Source organism: Melozone crissalis, unplaced genomic scaffold (genome assembly GCF_028551555.1).
Source record: "Melozone crissalis strain CALT ecotype California unplaced genomic scaffold, PUWL_Pcris_2 ptg000077l_1, whole genome shotgun sequence".
Classification (NCBI taxonomy): domain Eukaryota; kingdom Metazoa; phylum Chordata; class Aves; order Passeriformes; family Passerellidae; genus Melozone; species Melozone crissalis.
Genome location: NW_026535854.1, coordinates 36,760 through 62,983, shown reverse-complemented (window position 1 = coordinate 62,983; position 26,224 = coordinate 36,760). Strand labels below are relative to the sequence as shown.

Here is a 26,224-nt window from a genome sequence, read left to right as displayed (position 1 = left end):
ACCCTGCTGGAGTGCGGGGGGGACCTCCAGCCCCTCGGGGGTTCCCTGCGCCTCCTCTGCCGAGGGGCCGGGTTCAGTTTTGGGAGTTATGGAATATTCTGGATCCCCCAGAAACCCGGTCAGGGTTTGGAATATGTCACAGGCATCAACAACACTGGTGGCACCACCTACTACAATCCATCGGTCAAGGGCCGGTTCAGGATCTCCAGGGACAACGGGCAGATCTCGGTGACGCTGACCATGAACAACCTCAAGGACGAAGATTCCGCCACCTATTTCTGTGCCAAGAGTGCTGGTGCTGGTTGGGCTGAAAGTGCTCATCTTATTGACGATGGCCTTGCTGTCCCCATCCCCATCCCCATCCCCGTGTCCCCCCCTTTCCCCGTTGCCCAGACCCTTCCCCCAAACCCCCAGCCGACACCCAGCCCTTGACCGCTGATCCCAACCTTGCTCTGCCCCGGCCCCAATTCTCACCCGCTGACCCCAAAGCACAACTCCAGACCCCAAATCTGCTCTTTGTGCCCCAAAACCTTGTTATAAAAGTGGATACTTCAAGCCAAGTGTTAAATTTTGAGTCAAATTTGTGGCAATGTGCAGAGAGCGGATTTCAGGCCGAACCACTCCAAGATTGGGACATGGGGACAGGAATGGGGTCCAGGCTTGGGGTTTTGGGGGAGGGTCCAGAGAATGGAGATAGGTGGGGACCAGGGAACAGGAACACAGCCAAATGCAACTGAAACATGAGAGTGACCAATACCTGCAGCAGCACCCCAACCAGCAGTACCAAAAACACTTCTGCCACAGAAATAGGATCCGGAATCCTCGTCCTTGAGGTTGTTCATGGTCAGGGTCACCGTGCTCTGCCCGTTGTCCCTGGAGATTCTGAACCAGCCCTTGACCGACGGCGCGTAGTAGGCGCTGCCAATGCTGTGGATACCCGCAAGCCACTCCAGCCCCTGCCCGGGTCTCTGGCGGACCCAGCTCATTCCAAAACTCCCAAAACTTAACCCGGACCCTCGGCAGAGGAGGCGAAGGGACCCCCCGGGGGGCTGGAGTTCCCCCCCGCACTTCAGCAGGGTTACGGCCGCCCGGAGCCCTGCGGCACAAAGGGGAGATTGGCACGGGTCCCGGCTGTGCCATTCTCGTTCCCTGCACAGAGTCAGACACCATCCTCTCTCTCCCTCTCTCTCCCTCTCTCTCTCTGTCTCTCTCTTTCTCACACATTTTTTTTCCTGGAGAAGCACAGAGAGAAGATGAAGATGAAACAATTCCCATCTCTCTTCGCTGCTCCTGCTGTTTCTGCAGGTGTGGAATGTGTCAGGGGGATTATTCCCCTCCAGGGATTTACCAGTTGGGTTCTGCTGCAGATTGTTTTTTTTCCTTGGCCAATGGGCTCCAAGCTGTTACCTGGCTGTGTCAGACACTCGCGGGGTTTCTTCAGGACATTTTAGGGTCTTTTGTACGGAATTCTTTTAGTATCTCTTTAGTGTAAGTGTAATATAGCATTAATGAGATATAATAGAGAATTGAAGAGATATAATATAGCATTAATGAGATATGATAGAGAAATAATGAGATATAATATAGCATTAATGAGATATAATATAATAATAATGAGATGTTATATAGAATTAATGAGATATAATATAGCATTAATGAGATGTAATGCAGTATTAATGAGATATAGTATAGTATTAATGAGATATAAAATAGAATTAATGTGATATAATATAGTGTGAAGAGATATAATATATTATTAATGAGATGTAATATAGTAATATTGAGATATAAAGTAGTATTTATGTAATAAAATATAATATTAGTGTAATGTATTAGAGATTTAATAGAGCAATATTTCAGCATTCTGAATCATGGAGTCAGATGCTGTGACCCTGCTGGAGTGCGGGGGGGACCTCCAGCCCCCCGGAAGGTCCCTGCGCCTCCTCTGCCGAGGGTCTGTGTTCAGTTTCGGGAGTTTCTCCATGCTCTGGCTGCGTCAGAAACCCGGGCAGGGACTGGAATACGTTGCAGCGATCTGGAGCAGTGGTTCCTACACCGCGTACGCGCCGTCGGTGCAGGGCCGGTTCAGGATCTCCAGGAAACACGGGCAGACCTCAGTGACGCTGACCATGAAGAACCTCAAGGACGGGGATTCCGGATCCTATTTCTGCTCCAAATCTGGCTATGATAATGATTGGAGTGCTGCTGCTTCTGATGAAGACACCAGTTGTGGATCCACACTAACCTCCAAGTCCCACCTGTCCCCAGACCTAGACTCTTCCCCCCCAAACCTCAGACCTTGACCCTTTGTCCGAAATCTCCCCCATTTACCCCAGTGGTCAGCACTGACCCCAACCCTCCCCTGCTCCTGCCCCAACACTCAACCATTGGCCCCAAACCTTCACCCCTGGCCTCCAGTTCAGGCCTCCTCCAATGAGGGCCCGGGAACTGGGGGAGATTTGGGTAAAATGGGAAAAACTGGGATAAGGTCGAAAGTTGGGGCAATGATGGTGGACACTGGGGGAGAAGGTCAAGAATTGGTCAAGGGTTGGAATTTGGGAAAGGATTTGGGGATTTTGGGACATTTCGGGAGCCAGGGATGGAGGTTTGGGGCCACCACCAGAGTCGTCACCATGTCCAGAGCTCCCAGAGAGGATTCCAGCCCAGCCCCAAGGAGCAGCCCCAGACACGGAGGCCGCTGAGGGAGAAGTGAAGCCCCAGCTGGGAGCGAGCGAGGGAGGGAGGGGGGAGAAGCTGCCGCGATTTTGGGGCTCCGCAGCCTCCCCCCACTTCCTCCCCGGCAGCTGCTGGGGCCCAGCCGGGGCAGGAAAGGAAACAGAAAATTCCTGGTTTTGGTCATGGTGAACATCTGTGTTTGGCAGAGGGCAGCTCAGCCTCTGGGCGCTGCGGCAGAGCGCCGGCTGCACAAAAAGCTTTGTGTATAAAGGCCCCTGGAGTGATCCTCGTTCCGCACTGGGACGGAGGGGAAGGGAAAGACTGGGGAGAAATGGGGAAAATAGAGGGAAATTGGGAATTGGGGAAGTGATGGTGGCATTTGAGGGAAATGGTCAAGATTTGAGAAATGCGTGAGAGGATTTTTGGGAAGGATCAGAAAATTTTGAGATATTTGGGGAGAGAGAGGAGAGGGCTTGGGACCACAACCATCATCAACACCATAAGCATAAGCACCATTACCACAACTACTGCTGTAATATCTGGCACAGAAATAGGTGGCAGAATCCTCGTCCTTGAGGTTGTTCATGGTCAGCGTCACCGAGTTCTGCCCATTGTCCCTGGAGATCGTGAACCGACCCTTGACCGATGGCACGTAGTAGGTGCTGGAACCAGTTTTGTAGATTCCAGCGAGCCATTCCAGCACCTGCCCGGGTCTCTTTCAGATCCAGTACATGTCAAAATTGCTGAAATTGAACCCGGACCCTCGGCAGAGGAGGCGCAGGGACCCCCCGGGGGGCTGGAGGTCCCCCCCGCACTCCAGCAGGGTCACGGCCGCCCGGAGCGCTGCGGGACAAAGGGGAGATGGGGATGAGGCCAAAGCTCAACCCTTGACAGAAATCCTGACTCTGGGCCCCAAACTGGGACACTTGGAGTTCATCATCCACCAGCCAGGTGGGTCCTGCCCCTTCTTCCAGCTGGCCACACCTGCTTTTAGGCCCTCGACCAATCAGGTTTCTCATCCCCATCTCCCCTTTGTCCGGGTGGCCGTGACCCTGCTGGAGTGCGGGGGGGACCTCCAGTCCCCCGGGGGGTCCCTGACATTGCTGTGCCGAGGGTCCGGGTTTGATTTCGGGAATTTCAACATGGGCTGGATGCGTCAAAGACCTGAGAAGGGGCTGGAAGTCGTGGCAGGGATCAGCAACAACGGGGGCAACATTGCCTACGCGCCACCGGTAAAAGGTCAGTTCAGGATCTCCAGGGACAACGGGCAGAGCTCAGTGACGCTGACCATGAACAACCTCAAGGACGAGGATTCCGGATCCTATTTTTGCGCCAAGGGTGTTTACAGTTGTTGTGCTGCTTCTGATGCTGATGTTGGGGATGCTGTTCTTGGCCCTGTTCCTCTCTCTGTGCCCCAGATCATTCCCTCCAAACCCAGACCCCACTCTTGACCCTGCGTCCCAACCATGCCCTGCTCTGGCCCCAAATGTCAACTCCTGGCCCCAAATCTCAGCTCCTGGCCCCTCCGGATCCTTTTTCTGCGGGAAATCTCCTGGCAGCGGTGGTGCTTATGCTGCCGGCTATATTGAGAGTGCCGACCATGGCCCCATCCCCAACCCGCATTAGGAGCAGCACCGTAACCATCAGCATCCTTGGCACAGAAATAGGATCCGGAATCCTCGTCCTTGAGGTTGTTCATGGTCAGCGTCACCGAGCTCTGCCCGTTGTCCTTGAAGATCCTGAAATGGTCTTTGACTGATGGTGCGTAGTAGGTGGCACCATTGCCCCAGGTCGCCGCGATCCACTAAAGCCCCTGCCCGGGTCACTGGCACATCCAGCCCATCCCAAAACTGCTGAAACTGAACCCGGACCCTCGGCAGAGGAGGCGCAGGGACCCCCCGGGGGACTGGAGGCCTCCCCGGACTCCAGCAGGGTCACGACCACTCCCCGATCACCAACCCTTCCCCAGTTTTACCCCAAATTCCCTTTGTCTGGACTCAAATATTCTACAGAGGTTTCCATTATTGTACAGTACCTTAAACCCTGCAATTAGCCCCAGTCAACCCATTAATTATTCGACAGCTCCACCTGGCTTTTGCATCGCCCCATCCCCATCTCCCCTTTGTCCCGCAGGGATCCGGGCGGCCGTGACCCTGCTGGAGTGCGTTGGGGACCTCCAGCCCCCCGGGGGGTCCCTGATGTTGCTCTGCATCGGCTCTGGGTTCACTCTGGCCAATCACGACATGTTCTGGATCCGCCAGAGACCCGGGCAGGGGCTGGAGTTTGTCGCCCACATCACCTACAATGGAGGCTACACCATCTAGAGTCCATCGGTGCAGGGCCGGTTCAGGATCTCCAGGGACAACGGGCAGAGCTCGGTGACGCTGACCATGAACAACCTCAAGGACGAGGATTCCGGATCCTATTTCTGTGCCAGACGTCGTAAATATTGGGGCACTGATTATGTTTTATTGATGACACCGGCAGCGATCCCACACTCATTATGGGTAACAAATATCTCCAGTCCCCAGCGATCCTTCCCCCAAGTTCCAGCCCTTCTCAAATCTTGATCATTTCTCCCCAAACTCTGCCCCTGCTACCCCTACTCTTGAATTTCCCACAATTTTGCCCATTTCACCCCAATCTCCCTTAGCTCCCGGGCCCTGACTGGAGGAGGCCTGAACTGGAGGCCAGAGGTGAAGGTTTGGGGCCAATGGTTGAGTGTTGGGGCAGGAGCAGGGGAGGGTTTTGGGTCAGTGCTGACCATGGGGGCAAATGGGGGAGATTTGGGACAAAGGGTCAAGGGCTGAGGTTCGGGACAAGGGTCTGGGATTTGGGGCAGGGGGGCTCAGACAGGGGTGGTGCCACCACTGGCACGGTCAATATAAGCAGCAGCACCACCACCACCAGCACCACTGCCTTTTGCAGAGAAATAGGTGGCGGAATCCTCGTCGTTGAGGTTGTTCATGGGCAGCGTCACCGAGCTCTGCCCGTTGTCCCTGGAGATCCTGAACCGGCCCGTGACTGATGGCGCGTAGTAGGTGCTGGAACCAGAAGGACTGCTGATCCCCGCGAGCCACTCCAGGCCCTGCCCGGGTCTCTGGCGGATCCACTGCATGGGAAAACTGCCGAAACTGAACCCGGACCCTTGGCAGAGGAGGCGCAGGGATAGCCCCGGTGGGCTGGAGGTCCCCCCCGCACTCCAGCAGGGTCGCGGCCGCTCGGAGCCCTGCGGGACAAAGGGGAGATGGGGATGAGGCCAAAGCTCAACCCTTTACCCAAATCCTGACTCTTGGCCCCAAACTGGGACTCGTGGAGTTCATCATTTACCTCCCAGCAGGTCCCATCACGTTTTCCAGCAGACCACATGCACTATGAGACATTCAAGCGATCAGGTTTTTCATTTCCATCACCTCCCCTTTGCCCCGCAGTGCTCCGGGCGGCCGTGACCCTTCTGGAGTATGGGAGGGACCTCCAGTCCCCCGGGGGGTCCCTGCGCCTCCTCTGCCGATGGTCCAGGTCCGATTTCGGGAGTTTCTCCGTGTTCTGGATGCACCAGAGACCCGGGCAGGCGCTGGAATGGCTCACAGGGATCAGCAGTGATGGTGCCAACAACTTCTACGTGCCATCGGTCAAGGGCCGGTTCACAATCTCCAGGGACAATGGGCAGAGCTCAGTGACGCTGACCATGAACAACCTCAAGGACGAGGATTCCGGATCCTATTTCTGTGCCAAATGTTGCAGCAGTGGCTGTGGTAATGGTGCTTATGCTTAAGGTGTTGATGGTGGTTGTGGTCCCAAGCCCTTTTTTCTGTGTTCCCAAGTATCACAGAATTCTCTGATCCTTCCCCAAAATCCTGGCTCTATTTCTCAAATCTCAAATATTTTCCCCCATACTCCACCATCACTTCCGCAATTCCCAAATTTCTCCCAATTTTTCCTCATTTCTCCCCTTTCTGGCCATTCCCCTCCGTCCCAGTGCGGAACGGGGATCGTTCCAGGGCCATTTGCACACAAAGCTTTTTGTGCAGCCGGCGCTCTGCCGCAGCGCCCCGAGGCTGAGCTGCCCTCTGCCAAACACAGATGTTCACAATGACCAAAACCAGGAAATTTCTGTTTCCTTCCCTGCCCCGGCTGGGCCTCAGCAGCTGCCGGGGAGGAAGTGGGGGGAGGCTGCGGAGCCCCAAAATTGCGGCGTCTTCTCCTCCCTTGCTTCCCCTCACGCTCCCACCTGGGGCTTCACTTCTCCCTCAGCGGCCGCGGTGTCTGGGGCTGCTCCTTGGGGCTGGGCTGGAATCCTCTCTGGGAGCTATGGAGAAAAAACCCTTTTTTTTTTTCCCCATAACTCTTGAAAGTTAGGGGAGAGGAAATTGTTGGAATTGATCTCAAGTCGAGGGTTCCATGCTGAGAGAAGAAGATGGGTGCATGGGTGGAGTCACCTGGAACGTTCCATTGGTCAAGGGCAGGGTCAGGATGGCCAAAGAGAGCTCAGGAGCCAAAATGGTCCCGAGTGGGCCCTGAGCTGAGGTGTGGGGCCAGGATCTGAGAATGTGGGGCAGAGCCAGGGCAGGGTTGGGGCCCGGGGAAAGGAATGGGGACCGGGGCTGGGGATTGGGGAAGGGTCTGGGGAACGGGGACAGGGGGGGACAGGAGACGGGGTCAAGAGCATCAGCACGAGCAACATTTCCAGTAACAGTGGTTTTGGCACAGAAATAGGTGGCGGAATCCTCGTCCGTGAGGTTGTTCTTGGTCAGCGTCACTGAGCTCTACCCCTTGTCCCTGGAGATCCAAAACTGCCCCTTGACCGATGGTGCGCAGTAGGTGCTGCCACCACTGTGTATGCTTCCAACCCACTCCAGCCCCTGTCCTGGTCTCTGTCGAACCCAATCCATTTCGAAACTGCCAAAACTGAACCCGGACCCTCGGCAGAGGAGGCGCAGGGACCCCCCGGGGGGCTGGAGGTCCCCCCGCATTCCAGCAGAGTCACGGCTGCCCGGAGCCCTGCGGGACAAAGGGGAGATAGGCATGGGAAACCTGATTGCTTGAGGACCTCAAAGTGGGTTTGGCCGGTTGGAAAAGAGTCGGGACCCACTTTGGAGAAGGATGAGAAGGTCCAGGGGTCAGAATTTTGGGCCAAGAATCAGGATTTGGGTCAATGTTGAGCTTTGGCCCCATCTCCCCTTTGTCCCGCAGGGCTCCGGGCGGCCGTGAGCCTGCTGGAGTGCGGGGGGGACATCCAGCCCCCCGGGGGGTCCCTGCGCCTCCTCTGCCGAAGGTCCGGGTTCAGTTTCGGCAGTTTTAGGATGGGCTGGGTTCGACAGATTCCTGAGAACGGGCTGGAATCGGTGGCAAGGATCAGCAAAGGTGGCAGCGCCTACTATGCGGATTCGGTCAAGGGCCGGTTCACGATCTCCAGGAACAACGGGCAGAGCTCGGTGACGATGACCATGAACAACCTCAAGGACGAGGATTCCGTATCCTATTTCTGTGTGAAATCTTTTAATACTGCTACTCCTGCTGCTGGTTATGGTGACAGGGCTGGTGTTGGTCCTGTTCCCATGGCTGTGTCCCCACCTGTCCCCGTTCGCCAGACCCTTCCCTCCAACCCCTGACCCCACTCCTGACCCTTTGTCCCAAGCCTGCCCTGCTCTGACCCCAAATCTCAGCTCCTGGCCCCAAATTTCAGCTCCTGGCCCCAAATCAGGGCCGGTTTCACCCTGAGCTCACCCTCGTCCCACAAATCCCAACCATTTTTGCATAACTGGACCCACTCTGCCCCAAAATTTCAGTGGTGGAACTGTGTCATAGCCACAGACAAAATTTTGCCGATTTTCCCCAAATCTCGACCATTTGCACTCCGGTTTGGGGACCTCGGTTGAGCCTTGGAGCCCAGAGCTGAGGTTTGGGGCCAGGAGCTGAGATTTGGGGAAGAACCAGTTTAGAGCTGGGACAGGGGACTGGAATGGGGTCAGGGGCTGGAGATTGGGGATGGGTCTGGGAAATGGGGACGGGGGGACGTGCGGATAGGGACAGGGCAAAAACTCTCAGCAGCAGAATCCCAATTTTTGAAATCGCAGTTGGCACAGAAATAGACGGCGGAATCCTCGTCCTTGAGGTTGTTCATGGTCAGCGTCACCGAGCTCTGCCCGTTGTGCCTGGAGATCGTGATCCGGCCCTTGACCTCGGATGGGTACCAGGTGTATCCACCACTGTCAAGGCATGCGACTGTTTCCAGTCCCTGCCCGGGTCTCTGGCGCACCCAGCCCATCCCAACACTGCCGACATCGAAACCGGACCCTCGGCACAGCAACGTCAGGGACCCCCCTGGCGGCTGGAGGTCCCCCCCGCACTCCAGCAAGGTCACAGCCGCCCGGAGCCCTGCGGGACAAAGGGGAGATGGGGATGGGAAACCTGATTGGTCCAGAAGGGGAAAAGGGGAGTCACTTCCAGGAAAAAGGTGCGGGGCCACCTGGGAGGGGCAGCAGGAGCAGCAGGGCCAGGAGCTGGAGGGAACTCGAGGCTGTGGCCGGGATGTGCCCGGGTTGGGATCCCGGGGAGAATTGGGGGTCGTAAACAGTGTATTAACTGCGTAATCAATGCAGATTCGGTGGCAAGGATCAGCAAAGGTGGCACTTTAGACAGGATGAGGTGTCTAAGTAATTAAAGAATGGATTGGGGTTAATTGCAGTGTTTGAGGCATGTTGAGATATGGAAAACTCTGGTGGGGTTTTGGGGCAAAACAAGGGCAGTAATGAGAGAAATTGGTGAAGGTTTGGGGATGGGCTCTGGGCGGCCGTGACCCTGCTGGAGTGCGGGGGGGACCTCCAGCCCCCCGGGGGGTCCCTGCGCCTCTTCTGCCGCACCTCTGCCTTTGATTTCGAAAAATTTGCAATGCTGTGGATCTGGCAGAGACCCAGGCAGGGTCTGGAAATGGTGGCAGGGATCAGCAGAAGAAGTGGCAGCATCTTTTACGCGGACTCGGTCAAGGGCCGGTTCACATTGACGAGTGACAACGGGCAGAGCTCGGTGACGCTGACCATGAACAACCTCAAGGACGAGGATTCCGGATCCTATTTCTGTGCCAAAACCAGTACTGATGGTTGTTGTAATGCTGCTGCTCGTCTTGATCAAACTGATCTAATCACTGCGTCCCTGTCTGCCTCCCCGCGCCCCAGACCCTTCCCCCTGACCCCACTCCTGTCCCTCAGTCCCAGCCCTGCTCTGGCTCTGCCCAAAATGTCCCCTCTGGGCCACACTCAGTGCCCTCATTCCTCAAATGTCACTGAAATGTCAGGATTTGAGCCCAGAGTTAAGATCAGGGATCAAGAATTCAAATGTGGCCTAAAATTCCCGATCTGAGGCCAATGGCGCGGATTTGGGTCGGTGGCTGTCACTTTGTGTCCGCAGGGGAGATTTGGGGTAAAACTGGACAAGTCTGGGGGCAGTGGTTGGGATTGGAGGGACGAGGCGGAGCTCAGGGTGAAACCAGCCCTGATTTGGGGCCAGGAGCTGAGATTTGGGGCCAGGAGCAGAGATTTGGGGCCAAGGGCTGAGATTTGGGGCCAGGAGCTGAGATTCGGGGCCAGAGCAGGGCAGGGTTGGGACACGGGGACAGGAATGGGGTCAGGGGCTGGGGTTTTTTGGAAGAGTCTGGGGAACGGGGACGGGAGGGGACACAGGAATGGGGCCGAAATGTCAAAAATCAGCAGCATAAGGAGCAGCACCAGCACCAGTGCGTTGGGCACAGAAATAGGATCCGGAATCCTCGCCCTTGAGGTTGTTCATGGCCAGCGTCACTGAGCTCTGCCCATTTTCGCTGGAGATCGTGAACCGACCCTTGAACGATGGCGTGTACCCAGTCCAACCACCATTGTAGCTGATACTCGCAACCCACTGCAGCCCCTGCCCGGGTCTCTGGCACAACCAGAACATGTCGTAGCTTCCGAAACTTATCCCGGACCCTCGTCAGAGGAAGCGCAGGGACCCCCCGGGGGGCTGGAGGTCCCCCCCGCACTCTAGCAGGGTCACGGCCGCCCAGAGCCCTGCAGGAAAAAGGGGAGATGGGGATGGGGCCAAAGCTCAACCCTTGACCCAAATCCTGAACCTTGGCCGCGAATTGGGACCCTTAGACCTCCTCTACCGCAGCGACCAGAGGCTGAGCTGCCCTCTGCCAAACACAGATGTTCACAATGACCAAAACCAGGAACTTTCTGTTTCCTTCCCTGCCCTGGCTGGGCCCCAGCAGCTGCCGGGGAGGAAGTGGGGGGAGGCTGTGGAGCCCCAAAATCACGGCGTCTTCTCCTCCCTCCCTCCCTCGCTCCCACCTGGGGCTTCACTTCTCCCTCAGCGGCCTCGGTGTCTGGGGCTGCTCCTTGGGGCTGGGGCTGGAATCCTCTCTGCGAGCTCTGGAGAATAAACCCCCTTTTTTAACCAAAAACACATGAAATTTTGTGGAGATGAAACTGTTTAAATTGATCTCGAGCCAAGGGCTCCATGCTGAGAGAAGCAGATGGGTGCAAGGGTGGACTCACCTGGAACGTCCCATCGGTCAAGGGCCGGGTCAGCACCGCCAGGGACAGCGGGCTGAGCTCGGTGACGTTGGCCATGTGTGACCACAGGGGAAAGGTCTGGGGACAGCTGAGGACACAGCGATGGGGACAGGGCCAAAAGCACCGGCAAAATCAGCATTGCCACCAGAAATACACTTGGCACAGAAATAGGATCCGGAATCCTTGTCCTTGAGGTTGTTCATGGTCAGGGTCACCGAGCTCTGCCCGTTGTCCCGGGAGATCGTGACGCGGCCCTTGACCGATGGTGCATAGAAGGTGTTTTCACCATCAGGATTGATCCCAGCAACGAATTCCAGTGTCTGCCCAGATCTCTGACGGATCCAGATCATTCCAAAACTCCCAAAATTGAAACCAGATGCGCGGCACAGCAACGTAAGTGACCCCCCGGGGGCTGGAGGTCCCCCCCGCACTCCTGCAGGGTCATGACTGCCCGGAGCCCCGCGGGACAAAGGGGAGATATGGGATGAGAAACTTGATTGGTTAAGAGTGCCCTAGTTGGCCTGGCATGCTTCAAAAAGTGGCGGGACCCACCTGGGAGGAGGATGATGAACTCCAAGGGTCCCAGTTTAGGGCCAATAGTCAGGATTTGGGTCAAGGGTTGAGCTTTGGCCCATCCCCATCTCCCCTTTGTCCTGCAGGGCTCCGGGTGGCCGTGACCCTGCTGGAGCGCGGGGGGTATCTCCAGCCCCCCAGGGGTTTCCCTGACATTGCTGTGCGGAGGGTCCGGGTTCGATATCGGCAGCATCACCATGTTCTGGGTTTGCCAGAGACCCGGGCAAGCGCTGGAGTGGGTTGGGAGCATCAGGAAGGTGGACTGGAGCTCCATGTACGTGCCGTCGGTGCAGGATCAGTTCACAATCTCCAGGGACAACGGGCAGAGCTCGGTGACGTTGACCATGAAAGACCTCAAAGACGAGGATTCCGGATCCTATTTCTGTGCCAAATCTGCTGCTGCTGCTGTTGGTGGTTATAATGTTGGTGCTTTTGGCCGGCTATTGGGACGCGCCTGTCCCCGTTCCCCAGACCCTTCCCACCAAACCCTGACCCTGCTCCTGCCCTTTGTCTCAACTTTGCCCTGCTCTGGCCCCACATCTCAGCTCCTGGCCCCAAATCTCAGCTCCTTGCCCCAAATCTCAGCTCCTGCCCCATATCTCAGCTCCCGGCCTCAAATCTCAGCTCCTGACCCAAATCAGTTCCGGTTTGACCCTGAGCTCAGCCTCGTCCCTCCAATCCCAACCACTGCCCCCAGACTTGTCCAGTTTCACCCCAAATCTCCCCTGCGGGGACCGAGTCCCAGCCACCGACCCAAATCTGGCCACGTTAGCCTCACATCTGGAATTTCAGGCCAAAATTTGAATTTTGACTCCTGACCTTTACTTTGGCCCCAAATTTTGAAAAATTAAACGTAATTTGAGGAAAGAGGGCACTGAGTGTGGCCCAAAGGGGACATTTTGGGCAGAGCCAGAGCAGGGCTGGGACAAAGGGTGAGGAAAAGGGGTCAGGGGCTTGGGTTTGGGTGAAGGGTCTGGGGAACGGGGACAGGAGGGGGCCCAGCCATGGGGAAGGAGTCAATAGCATACGCAGTATTAGAACCAGCAGCAGCACGAACACCTTTGGCACAGAAATAGGTGGCGGAATCCTCGTCCTTGAGGTTGTTAATGGTCAACGTCACCGAGCTCTGCCCATTGTCCCTGGAGATCGTGAACCGGCCCTTGACCGACGGCGCGTAGGCGGTGCTGGAACCACTGCTGTAGATGCCTGCGAGCAACTCCAGCCCCTGCCCGGGGCTCTGGCAGATCCAGTGCATGTCAAAATTCCCAAAACTGAATCCGGACCCTCGGCAGAGGAGGCGAAGGGACCCCCCGGGGGGCTGGAGGTCCCCCTCGCACTCCAGCAGGGTCACAGCCGCCCGGAGCCCTGCGGAACAAAAGGGGGATGGGGATGGGGCGATGCAAAGGTCCGGCAGAGTTGTCCAATTAATTAATGGATGGATTTGGTCTAATTGCAGGGTTTAGGGAACTTTTCCATACAGGAAATTTCTGTTAGATATTTGGGGCCCGACAAAAGGAAATTTGGGGAAAAACCAGTGAAGGTTTGGGGATGGGGAAGAGGCCGTGACCCTACTGGAGTGTGGGGGGGACCTCTAGTCCCCCGGGGGGTCCCGGCGCCTTCTCTGCCGAGGGTCTGGGTTCAGTTTTGGCGTTTATGAAATGTTCTGGATCCATCAGAGACCCGGGTAGGGGCTGGAGTGGGTCGCGGGAATCAGCAGTGGTGGTTACTCCGAGTACGTGCCATCGATCAAGGGCCGGTTCACCTTCTACAGGGACAACAGGCAGAGCTCGGTGACGCTGACCATGAACAACCTCAAGGAAGAGGATTCCGGATCCTATTTCTGTGCCAAAGCTGCTGGTGCAAGGTGGGGTAATGATGTCTCTGCTCTTGGCCTCTTGCCATTGACTGGATCCCCTGCTGTCCCCAATCCCCAGGCCCTTCCCCCAAATCTCAGTCCGTGACCCCATTCCTGACCCTTTGTCCCAGATCTCCCCCATTTCCCACACCACCAACCATGGATCCAAAACCCCCAAAGTGATTGTGCCCCAAACCCAACTGCTTTGGCCCCAAAACTCACCCAATTCTGCCCCAAATCCCCACTTAGGGCTCCCAGCCACAGTTGCTGACACTAATCCTCAACCTTTGTCCCATAATCGGGACCCTGGGCCTCAAACCCCGACCTTCAGAGCCAAGTTATGCGGCACAAAGGGGAGATTTGGGGTCAGGAGTTGTGGTTTGGTGTTGGGAAATTTAGCAGACTAGAGAATGGAAAAGTACAAAGCCGTGGCTAATTCCAAATCTTGCACCTGTGAGATAGTGTGTCCTTGGGCCTAGCTGTAGTAGGATAACAAACAGTGAAAGAGACATAAGAAAAGAGAGATGTAACCCCTAAGGAATGAGGAAGAGTTCATGGCAGAGTTTAACCAATAGATTGCTTGGCTTACAGAATATTCATAAGCTTATTATTTGCTGTATAAGTGTTTGATTCTTTCTTCACTAAACCAGACATGTGATGAACCAGTTGGTGTCCTGGTCCCCATCCTACGACACAATCAGGTCTCTCATACCCATCTCCCCTTTGTCCCGCGGGGCTCTGGGCGGCCGTGACGCTGCTGGAGTGCGGGGGGGACCTCCAGCCCCCCGGGGGGTCCCTGCGCCTCCTCTGCCGAGGGTCCGGGTTCAGTTTTGGGGATTTTTATATGCACTGGATCCGCCAGAGACCCGGGCAGGGGCTGGAATTCGTCGCGGGGATCAGCAGCCCTTCTGGTTCCAGCACCGCCTACGCGCCGTCAGTCAAGGGCCGGTTCAGAATCTCCAGGGACAACGGGCAGAGCTCGGTGACGCTGACCATGAACAACCTCAAGGACGAGGATTCCGCTGCTTATTTCTGTGCCAAATGTTACACCAGTGGTTGTGGTGGTGGTGGTGCTGCTCATGGTGTTGATGGTGGCTGTGGTCCCAAGCCCTCTCCTCTCTCTTCTTAAATAGCTCAGAATTCTCTGATCCTTCCCCAAAATCCTGGCTCTTTTTCTCACATCTCAGATATTTTCCCCCAAACCCCACCATCACTTCCCCAATTCCCAATTTCCCCCCAAATTTGCCCATTTCTCCCCAATCTCCCCCAGTTCCCCTCCGTCCCAGTGTGGAACGGGGATCGCTCCAGGGCCATTTGCACACAAAGCTTTTTGTGCAGCCGGCGCTCTGCCGCAGCGCCCAGAGGCTGAGCTGCCCTCTGCCAAACACAGATGTTCACAATGGCCAAAACCAGGAACTTTCTGTTTCCTTTCCCTGCCCCAGCCGGGCCCCGGCAGCTGCCGGGGAGGAAGTGGGGGGAGGCTGCGGAGCCCCAAAATCACGGCGTCTTCTCCTGCCTCCCTCCCTCGCTCGCTCCCAGCTGGGGCTTCACAGCTCCCTCAGCGGCCGCGGTGTCTGGGGCTGCCCCTTGGGGCTGGGCTGGAATCCTCTCTGGGAGTTCTGGAGAAAAAACCCTTTTTTTTTTTCCTAAAAACACATGAAATTTTGTGGAGATGAAACTGTTGAAATTGATCTCGAGCCAAGGGCTCCATGCTGAGAGAAGCAGATGGGTGCAAGGGGTGACTCACCTGGAAAGTTCCATGTTTCAAGGGCAGGGTCAGCACGGCCAGGGACATCGGGCAGAGCTCGGTGACGCTGGCCATGTGTGACCAGAGGGGAAAGGTCTGGGGACAGCTGAGGACACGGGGATGGGGACAGGGCCAGAAGCACTGGCAATATCAGCATTGCCACCAGAAATACGCTTGGCACAGAAATAGGATCCGGAATCCTTGTCCTTGTGGTTGTTCATGGTCAGCGTCACCGAGCTCTGCCCGTTGTCCCTGGAGATCGTGGACCGGCCCTGCACCGATGGCACTTAGAAGGTGTTGACACCATCAGCGTTGATCCGAGCAATGAATTCAGGCGCCTACCCGGGTCTGTGTCGAACCCAGCCAATCCCAAAACTGCCGAAACTGAATCCCAAAACTGCCGAAACTGAACCCGGACCCTCGGCAGAGGAGGCGCAGGGACCCCCCGGGGGGCTGGAGGTCCCCCCTGCACCCCAGCAGGGTCATGGCCGCTCGGGGCCCTGCGGGACAAAGGGGAGATGGGGATGAGAAACCTGATTGGTTCAGAAGGGGAAAAGGGGCGGGGCCACCCGGTGAGTCCAGTCCCTTTTTCCAGCTGGCCACACCTGCTTTGAGGCCCTAGACCAATCAGGTTTTCCATGCCCATCTCCCCTTTGTCCCGCAGGGCTCCGGGCAGCCGTGACCCTGCTGGAGTGCGGGGGGGACCTCTAGCCCCCCGGGGGGTCCCTGCGCCTCCTCTGCCGAGCGTCTGGGTTCGGTTTTGGGAGCTACGACATGTACTGGGTGCGCCAGAGACCCGGGCAGTGGCTGGAATGGCTCGCGTGGATCAGGAACTATGGTGCGAACTCCGGCTACGCGGATTCGGTCAAGGGCCGGTTCACGATCTCCAGGGACAACGGGCAGAGCTCGGTGACGCTGACCATGAACAACCTCAAGGACGAGGATTCCGGATCCTATTTCTTTGCCAAATGTTACAGCAGTGGCTGTGGTCCTAATATTGATGCTGGTTATGATGACGATGCCAGTGGTGGCCCCCTCCTCGATACTGTGCCCACAAACATTGTGAAACCCCACATTCTACCCCCAAATCTTTAGTGTTGGCCACAAATCTTGACCATTTTCCCCAATCTCCCCAATCATTGTCTCACCTCACACATTTCCAACGGGCTGTCAGAATTTGAAATAATTCTCCAAGGTTAATCCCCTCAACTCTGCCTTGTGTGCCCCAGATCTCAGCAGGGTTAGCTTGTTACCATTGGCCCCAAACTCAGCTGGTTCTGCCCCAAACCTCAGCTCTTGTCACCAATCCTCAGCTCTTGGCTCCAAGTCTCAACCAAGGTCCCCAGACATGGGTGCAAACGGTCGAGATTGGGGAAAAACAGGCCAGATTTGGGTCTGTGGGGGGCAACAATTGGGGCAAGGGTTGGAGGGAAGGACCTGGGGAACGGGGAAAGGTGGGGATGCAATGATGGGGACGGGACCAAAATTCGAACCAGCAGCATGAGCCTCCCAAACCCAACCATCATAGGCGTTTTTGGCGCAGAAAAGGGATCCGGAATCATTGTCCTTGAGGTTGTTCATGGTCAGCGTCACCGAGCTCTGCCCGTTGTCCCTGGAGATTGTGAACCGGCCCTGCACCAAAGGCGCGTAGTAGGTGCTGCCACCATTGCTGATACTTGCGACAGCTTCCAGCCCGTGTCCAGGCCTCTGGCGATGCCAGCCCATCCCAAAACTGCAAAAATTGAACCCGGACCTACGGCAGAGGTGGCGCAGGGACCCCCCGGGGGGCTGGAGGTGCCCCCCGCACTCCAGCAGGGTCACGGCCGCCTGTAGCCCTGCGGGACAACGGGGAGATGGGGATGGGGAAAAAAATCAACCCAAATATTAATTCTTCCATGCAGATCCTGATGTTGGCCACTAATTGGGACCCTTGGAGTTCATCATCCTCCTCCTGCAACTCCCGGCAGTCATCCCAGGTGGATCCCACACCCTTTTTCTGGCATGGCGGTGCCCACTTTTTCCATAACCAATCCAGCTCCTCCTCCCCATCTCCCCTTTGTCCCGCAGGGCTCCGGGCGGCCGTGACCCTGCTGGAGTGCGGGGGGGAACTCCAGCCCCCCGGGGGGTCCCTGCGCCTCCTCTGCCGAGGGTCCGGTTTCAGTTTTGGGAGTTTTGGAATGAACTGGGTGCGCCAGAGACCCGGGCAGGGGCTGGAATACATTGCCAGTATCAGCAGTCGTGATTCCAGCACATACTATGTGCCATCGGTCAAGGGCCGGTTCAGGATCTCCAGGGACAACGGGCAGAGCTCGGTGACGCTGACCATGAACAACCTCAAGGACGAGGATTCCGGATCCTATTTCTGTGCCAAACATTCTACTGTTAGTAGTTACGTTTATGATAGTGCTCCTCTTAGTGACAGTTCCAGCAATGATCCCACCCGCCATGATGGTCACCAAATGTCCCCAATCCCCGCAGATCCGTTCCCAATATCCCAGACCTTCTCCTCAGATGTTCACCATTTACCCCCAAACTCTGGCATTACTGCCCCAGTTTCCGACTTTCTCCCAGTTTTGCCCATTTCACCCAAATCTCCCCCAGCTCCAGGGCCCTGATTGGAGGAGGGCTGAACTGGAGCCCAGGGGTGAAGGTTTGGGGCCAATGGTTGAGTTTTGGGACAGCAGCAGGGGAGGGTTTGGGGTCAGTGCTGACCATTGGGGCAAATGGGGGAGATTTGAGACAAAGGGTCAAGGGCTGAGAATCCAGGCAAGAGTCTGGGTTTGGGGACTAGGAGGCTCAAAAAAAAGGACTCAGAAAAAAAACCATGACCAACATCATCCCAATCAATGTCTTTACCAGCAGCAGGACCACAACAACCAGCCCAACTTTTGGCACAGAAATAGGATCCGGAATCCTCGTCCTTGAAGATGTTCATGGTCAGCGTCACCGAGCTCTGCCCGTTTTCCCTGGAGATCCTGAACCGACCCTGCTCCGACGGCGCTTAGTGCGTGCTGGAATCACGGCTGCTGATACTGGCGATGTATTCCAGCCCCTACCCGGGTTTCTGGCGCATCCAGTTCATTCCAAAACTCCCAAAACTGAACCCGGACCCTCGGCAGAGGAGGCGCAGGGATCCCCCGGGGGGCTGGAGGTCCCCCCCGCACTCCAGCAGGGTCACGGCCGCCCGGAGCCCTGTGGGACAAATGGGAGATGGTGATGAGGCCAAAGCTCAATCCTTGACCCAAATCCTGACTCTAGACCCCAAACTGGGAACCTTGGAGTTCATCATCCTCCTCCCAGGTGGGTCCTGTCCCTTTTTCCAGCTGGTCACATGCAGTATGAGACATTCAACCAGTCAGGTTTCTGATCCCCATCTCCCCTTTGTCCCGCAGGGCTCCGGGCTGCTGTGACCCTGCTGGAGTGTGGGGGGGACCTCCAGGCCCCCGGGGGGTCCCTGCGCCTCCTCTGCCAAGGGGCTGGGTTCAGTTTCGGCAGTTTTGTGATGGGCTGGTATGGACAGAGACCCGGGCAGGGGCTGGAGTACTTTGCAGATTTCAGTAATGGTGGTGGCAGCACCGACTACGCGTCATCGATGCAGGGCCGGTTCAGGATCTCCAGGGACAACGGGCAGAGCTCGATGACGCTGACCATGAACAACCTCAAGGACGAGGATTCCGGATCCTATTTCTGCGGGAAATATTACGATAGTTATGGTTATGCTAATGCTGCATATGGTGTTGGCGCTGGTTACATTGGTTTGGGCCCCCCCTGCCACAGTCCTGTCCCCTCCTTTCCTAGTTCCCTAGACCCATCCCCCAATCCCCAGGCCCTGACCCCATCCCTCACCCTCTGTCCCAGCCCTGCTCTGGCTCTGCCCCAAATGTCCCCTCTGGGCCACACTCAGTGCCCTCGTTCCTCAAATGTCCCCGAAATGCCTGGATTTGGGCTCAAAGTTAAGATCAGGGATCAAGAATTCAAATTTTGCCCAAAATTCCTGATGTGAGGCCAACGGCGCAGATTTGGGTCTGTGGCTCTGACTCAGTGCCAGCAGGGGAGATTTGGGGTGAAACTGGACAAGTCTGGGGGCAATGGTTAGGATTGGAGGGACGAGGCGGAGCTCAGGGTGAAACTGGCCCTGATTTGGGGCCAGGAGCTGAGATTTGGGGCCAGGAGCTGAGACTTGGGACCAGGAGCTGAGATGTGGGTTCAGAGCAGGGCAAATTTGAGACAAAGGGCAGGAGTGGGGTCAGGGTTTGGTGGGAAGGGTCTGGGGAACGGGGAGAGGCGCGTCCCAATTGCTGGCCAATAGCACCAACACTATAACCACCACCAGCAGCAGCATCAGATTTGGCACAGAAATAGGATCCAGAATCCTCGTCCTTGAGGTTGTTCATGGTCAGCGTCACCGAGCTCTGCCCGTTGTCCCTGGAGATTGTGAACCGGCCCTTGAACTATGGTGCGTACATGGAGCTCCAGCTCTCCTTTCTGATGCTCCCAACCCACTCCAGCGCTTGCCCGGGTCTCTGGCGAACCCAGAACATGGTGATGCTGCCGACATCGAACCCGGACCCTCCGCACAGCAACGTCAGGGACCCCCCTGGGGGGCTGGAGTTCCTCTCTGCACTCCAGCAGGGTCACGGCCGCCCGGAACCCTACGGGACAAAGGGAAGATGGGGATGAGGGAACGAATCCACCCAAAAGTTGATTCTTGCATGCATGTCCTGATGTAGGCCCCAAATTGTGGAACTTTCCCCTCCTCCCGATACTGCCGGCTCTCCCAGATGGGTTCAGGTCCCTTTTTGGATCTGGTCATCCCCAGCCCAGCCCACGCCCGGATCCGGGGTCTCATCCCCATCTCCCCTCTGTCCCGCAGGGCTCCAGGCGGCCGTGACCCTGCTGGAGTGCGGGGGGCACCTCCAGCCCCCCGGGGGGTCCCTGCGCCTCCTCTGCTGAGGGTCCGGGTTCAGTTTTGGCAGTTTTGCCATGCACTGGTTCCGCCAGAGACCCGGGCAGGGGCTGGAGTGGGTTGCGGGGATTAGGAACGATGGTTCCAGCACCGGCTATGCGGATTCAGTCAAGGGCCGGGTCACGATCTCCAGGGACAACGGGCAGAGCTCGGTGATGCTGACCATGAACAACCTCAAGGACGAGGATTCCGGATCCTATTTCTGCGCCAAGCGTGCTTATGCTGATAATTGGGGCCCTCCTGCTATTGGTAAATTCCCCATTAGTGCATCCATCGCCATCTCAGTGTCCTCACCTGTCATCAAAGCCCCAGACCCTTCCCCCACACCCCAGTCCCATCATCTGACCCTTTGTCCCAGATCTGCCCCATTTCCACCCATGGTGACCAAAGACGCAAAACCCAGACTGGTTCTGCCCCAAACCCAACTGAGTTGGTGCCAAAATTTGCCCAATTTCAAGGCAAATCTCGACCCATTTGGCACTTTTAAGGCACGAGGGGGAGATTTGGGGCCAAGAGTTGAGTTTGAGGGCAAACCGAGGGGAGGGTTTGGGACCAATGGGCAGCGTTGGGGCAAAGGGGGCGGGGCTGGGACAAAGGGTCAGGGGTGGCTAAGGGGTGTTTCGGGAAGGGTCTGGGGACAGCTGGGGACAGGCATGGGGCTGAAACCCCAAACACCAAAACTAACACCAATAACAGCACCAAGAGCAGCGCCAGCATCAGAAGATTTGGCACAGAAATAGGTGGCGGAATCCTCATCCTTGAGGTTGTTCATGGTCAGCGTCACCGAGCTCTGCCTGTTGTCCCTGGAGATTCTGAACCGGCCCTTGACCGATGGCGTGTAGTAGGTGTCTCCATCGTTATCAATCCCTGCGAGCCATTCCAGCCCCTGCCTGCGTCTCTGGCGCATCCATCCCAGCCCAAAATTCCCAAAATCAAACCCGGACCCTTGGCAGAGGAGGCGCAGGGACCCCCCGGGGGCCTGGAAGTTCCCCCCGCACTCCAGCAGGGTCACGGCCGCTCGGAGCCCTGCGGGACAAAGGGGAGATGGGGATGGGAAACCTGATTGGCTGTGGGCATGAAGATGGTGTGGCCAGCTGGATAAAGGGACCTTGACCCACTTGGAAGGGCCAACAGGGACAGGAGCCGGAGGGAGCTCGAGGCCGTGGCCAGGATATGCCGGGCTGGGGGTCCCAGAGGGTTTTGTGGGTTGTTACGAAGATGTTAATTCGACAATTAATGCAGAGGTTTCACGAGCTGTCCAAGTAATTAGTGAGTGGACTGGGGTTAATTGTAGGGTTTGAGGCACCCTCGATTATGGAAAACTCTGGTGTAGATTTGGGAGCAATCCAGGGGAGTCTGGTGAAAACCGGCGGAGGTTTGGAGATGGGGGAGCAGCTGTGATCCTGTTGGAGTGCGGGGGGGAATTCCAGCCCCCCGGGGGGTCCCTGCGCCTCCTCTGCCGAGGGTCTGGGTTCAGTTTTGGGAGTTACAACATGTTCTGGATCCGCCAGAGACCCGGGCAGGGGCTGGAGTGGGTTGCGAGTATCTACAGCAGTGGTGGCAGCTCCTGGTACATCCCATCAGTCAGGGGTCAGTTCACGATCTCCAGGGACAACGGGCAGAGATCGGTGACGCTGACCATGAACAACCTCAAGGACGAGGATTCCGGATCCTATTTCTGTGCCAGCATTTATTATAACAATGCTGCTGCTAATGATGCCTGTGGTATTGACCCCATCCCCGTCCCTGTGTCCCCCACTTCCCCATTCCCCAGACCCTTCCCGAAACCCCAGCCCCTGACGCCATTCCTGTCCCCCCGTCCCGGCTCTGAGCTGCCTCTGCCCCAATCTCAGCTCCTGGCCCCAAACCTCTGGTCTGGGCTCCACGTCCCAACCAAATTCCGCAAAACTGACGAGGATGTCCCAGATCCGGCCCCACCGTGTCAATCTGCCTTTGCTTTGTGTGATTGGCCACAAACCTCTCACGGTGAGCTGCGCCATTGAGTTCTGTGTGTGCTGCCGGGGCCGTGAGCCACCGGCACCTCCCCATGGCCACAGCTCGGTGAGGAGAGCGATGGTGGGAAACCAAATGGCTCCGGAGGGTTCCCCACAGCCCCGTCCCAGTGGGGATTGGGACAGAGACACCCGGGCAGGGATAAATCCCTCTGGGGCAGCCCCAAATCTGCAGCCCTGGCCCCAAACCCGCGCTGGGGGCACGAAATCCTGAGGGTTTGACACCAAAATTGGCACCAAGGGCGAAGGGGTGGGGCCAAGAGTGGGGAATTTGGGGGAAAATTTGGGAGATTTGGGGCAGAACCAGTTCAGGGCTGGGACACGGGGACAGGAATGGGGTCAGAGGCTGGGATTTGGGGGAATGGTCCGGGGAACGGGGACAGGTGGGGACATTGGGACATGGAGAGGATCAAATGATAAGCAGCAGCCTGATTATGGTAACCACTATCAGCACCCTTGGCACAGAAATAGGATCCGGAATCCTCGTCGTTGAGGTTGTTCATGGTCAGCGTCACCGAGCTCTGCTTGTTGTCCCTGGAGATCCTGAACCGGCCCTTGACCGACGGCGCGGAGTAGGTGCTCGAACCATCACTGTATATTCCTGCGAGCCACTCCAGCCCTTTCCCGGGTCTCTGGCAGATCCAGTACATGGTGAAACTCCCAAAATTGAACCCGGCCCCTCGGCAGAGGAGGCGCAGGGACCCCCGGGGGGGCTGGAGGTCCCCCCTGCACTCCAGCAGGGTCACGGCCGCCCAGAGCCCTGCGGGACAAAGGGGAGATGGGGATGAGGCCAAAGCTCAACCCTTGACCCAAATCCTGACCCTTGACCCCAAATTGGGACCTTTAGCGTTCATCATCCTCCCAGGAGGATCCTACCCCATTGTCGAGAAGGCCACACCCACTTGGGAGCCCTTAACCAATCAGAGTTTTGATTTCCATCATCTCCCCTTTGTCCCGCAGGGCTCCGGGCAGCCGTGACCCTGCTGGAGTGTGGGGGGAACTCCAGCCCCCCGGGCGGTCCCTGCGCCTCCTCTGCCGAGGGTCTGGTTTCAGTTTCAGCAGTTTCACCATGCAATGGATCCGCCAGAGACCCGGGCAGGGGCTGGAGTGGCTCGCCGGGATCAGCAGCCCTTCTGGTTCCAGCACCTACTACGTGCCATTGGTGCAGGGCCGGTTCACGATCTCCAGGGATAACGGGCAGAGCTCGGTGACGCTGACCATGAACAACCTCAAGGACGAGGATTCCGGATCCTATTTCTGTGCCAAAGACAGTGGTGCTGGGGGTGGTGCTGATGCTGCTTATTTTGACCATGTCGCTGGTGGCAGCGCCCATGTCTGAACCCCCCTGTCCCCAGTCCTAGACACTTCCCCCAAACCTCACCTATTGACCCAGCCCTTGATCCTTTGTCTCAAATCTCCCCCATTTGCACCAATGGTCAGCACTGACCCCAAACCCTCCCCAGTTTCTGCCCCAGAACTCAGCCATTGGCCCCAAACTTTCAAGCCTGGGCTCCAGGTCAGGCCTCCTCCCACAAGGGCCAGGGGAACTTGGAGAGATTTCATTGAAATGGGCAAAATTGGGTGAAAGCCGAGAGTTGGGGTAGCAGGGGCGGACTTTGGGGGAAAATATTGAGCATTTGAAGAGAAAGGCTGGGCTCTGGAGGAAGGATAAATGGGAGTGGAGACATCTGGTGACCATCGTGGAGGGCGGGACCACTACCAGAATTGTCGATAAAAGCAGCAGCACCATAACTATAACCACTGTAAGCACATTTGGCACAGAAATAGGATCCGGAATCCTCGTCCTTGAGGTTGTTCATGGTCAGCGTCACCGAGCTCTGCCCGTTGTCCCTGGAGATCCTGAACCGGCCCTTGTCCGATGGCGCGTAGTAAATGTAAGCACCAGTGTTGCTGATGTAGGCAACGAATTCCAGCCCCTGCCCGGGTCTCTGTCGAACCCAGGTCATGGCAAAATCCCCAAAATCAAACCTGGACCCTCGGCAGAGGAGGCGCAGGGACCCCCCGGGGAGCTGGAGGTCCCCCCCACCCTCCAGCAGGGTCAAGGCCGCCCGGAGCCCTGCGGGACAAAGGGGAGATGGGGATCAGAAACCTGATTGGTTCAGAAGGGGAAAAGGGGCGGGACCACCTGGGAGGGGTAGCAGGAGCAGCAGGGCCAGGAGCCGCAGGGAGCTCGAGGCCCTTGCTGGGATGTGCCGGGGTTGGGGATGGTTAATGCTGGTTTAGTTTTGAAATCAATGTGGAACACTCAAGTCAAGGTGTGCAATTAATGAATGAGAATATTGAGTTAACTTGTAGGGTTGGAGGGACCTCAGGATTCCAGAAAAATCTGATGGAGATTTGGGACCAACCAGTGGAGTTATGAGGGAAATTGGTAAAGATTTGGGGATGGGCTCCGGGCGGCCGTCACCCTGCTGGAGGGCGGGGGGGACCTCCAGCCCCCCGTGGCGTCCCTGCGCCTCCTCTGCCGAGGGGCCGGGTTCAGTTTTGGACTATTTGGGATGGGCTGGGTGCGCCAGAGACCCGGGCAGGGGCTGGAATTTGTCACAGGCATTGACAGCGATGGATACACCAGATACCTGTCTGCGTTCAAGGGTCGGTTCAGGATCTCCAGCGAAAACGGGCAGAGCTCGGTGACGCCGACCATGACCAACCTCAAAGATGAGGATTCCGGATCCTATTCCTGTGCCAAATGTGCTTCTGCTGGTTGGGGTGCTTATGCTGCTGGTGCTGCTGTTGGACCCCATCCCCATCCCTTTGTGCCCCCCTACCCCGTTCCCCCGCTCCTTCCCTCCAACCCTTGACCCCATTGGTGACATCCACTGACCCAAATCTGGCCGATTTTCCCCAAATCTTGGCCATTTGCACCCAGGTTTGGAGACCTAGGCTGAGACGTGGAGCCCAGAGCTGAGGTTTGTGGCCAAGAGCTGAGAATGTGGGCAGAGCCAGCTCAGAGCTGGGACACGGGGACTGGAATGCGGTCAGGGGCTGGGGATTGGGGAAGGGTCTGGGAAATGGGGAAGGGGAGGACGTGGGGACGGGGACAGGACAAAAACTATCAGCAGCAGCATCCCAATTTTTATAATCGCATTTGGCACAGAAATAGGTGGCGGAATCCTTGTCCTTGAGGTTGTTCATGGTCAGCGTCACCGAGCTCTGTCTGTTGTCCCTGGACATCGTGAACCGGCCCTTGACCTCAGATGGGTACCAGGTGTATCCATCACTGTCAATGCCTGCGACTGTTTCCAGCCCCTGCCTGGGTCTCTGGCACACCCAGCCCATCCCAACACTGCCGACATCAAACCCGGACCCTCGGCACAACAACGTCAGGGACCCCCCGGGGGGCTGGAGGTCCCTCCTGCACTCCAGCAGGGTTGCGGCCGCCCGGAGCCCTGCGGGACAAAGGGGAGATGGGAATGAGAAACCTGATTGGTCAAGGGCCCCCAAGTGGGTGTGGCCAGCCAGAAAAAGGAGTAGAATTCTCCTGGGAGGAGGATGTTGAACTCTAATGACCCCAGTTTTTGGCCAAGAGTCAGGATTTGGATCAAGGGTTGAGCTTTGGCCTCATCCCCATATCCCCTTTGTCCCGCAGGGCTCGGGGCGGCCGTGACCCTGCTGGAGTGCGGGGGGGACCTCAAGCCCCCCGGGGGATCCCTGCGCCTCCTCTGCCGAGGGTCCGGGTTCAGTTTCGGCAGTTTTGGATTCAGTTGGTTTCGCCAGAGACCCGGGCAGGGGCTGGAGTGGCTCGCAGGGATCAGCAGCAGTGGCAGTACCTACTACAGTCCATCCTTCAAGGGTCGGGTCAGGATCTCCAGGGACAACAGGCAG

The 26,224-nt window shown here is 57.1% G+C and overlaps 1 pseudogene and 2 gene segments (V, D, J or C); 2 read left to right on the top strand and 1 right to left on the bottom strand.

Annotated features, from left to right (window-relative positions):
• Positions 1-7,877: 7,877 nt before the first annotated feature.
• On the top strand, positions 7,878-12,429 carry LOC128946156 (Ig heavy chain V region 914-like; the record flags this gene model as incomplete). The annotated part of the segment is given in 4 exon segments: positions 7,878-8,165; positions 9,586-9,702; positions 12,014-12,130; positions 12,403-12,429. Coding segments are annotated over 4 exon segments (549 nt in total), but the record flags the coding sequence as incomplete, so codon positions are not given.
• Positions 12,430-12,744: 315 nt separating this feature from the next.
• On the bottom strand, positions 12,745-13,158 carry LOC128946155 (immunoglobulin heavy variable 3-64D-like; the record flags this gene model as incomplete). The annotated part of the segment is given in 1 exon segment: positions 12,745-13,158. A coding segment is annotated over 1 exon segment (414 nt), but the record flags the coding sequence as incomplete, so codon positions are not given.
• Positions 13,159-16,072: 2,914 nt separating this feature from the next.
• LOC128946196 (immunoglobulin heavy variable 3-48-like) lies at positions 16,073-16,360 on the top strand (annotated as a pseudogene).
• The last annotated feature ends 9,864 nt before the right edge of the window (positions 16,361-26,224 follow it).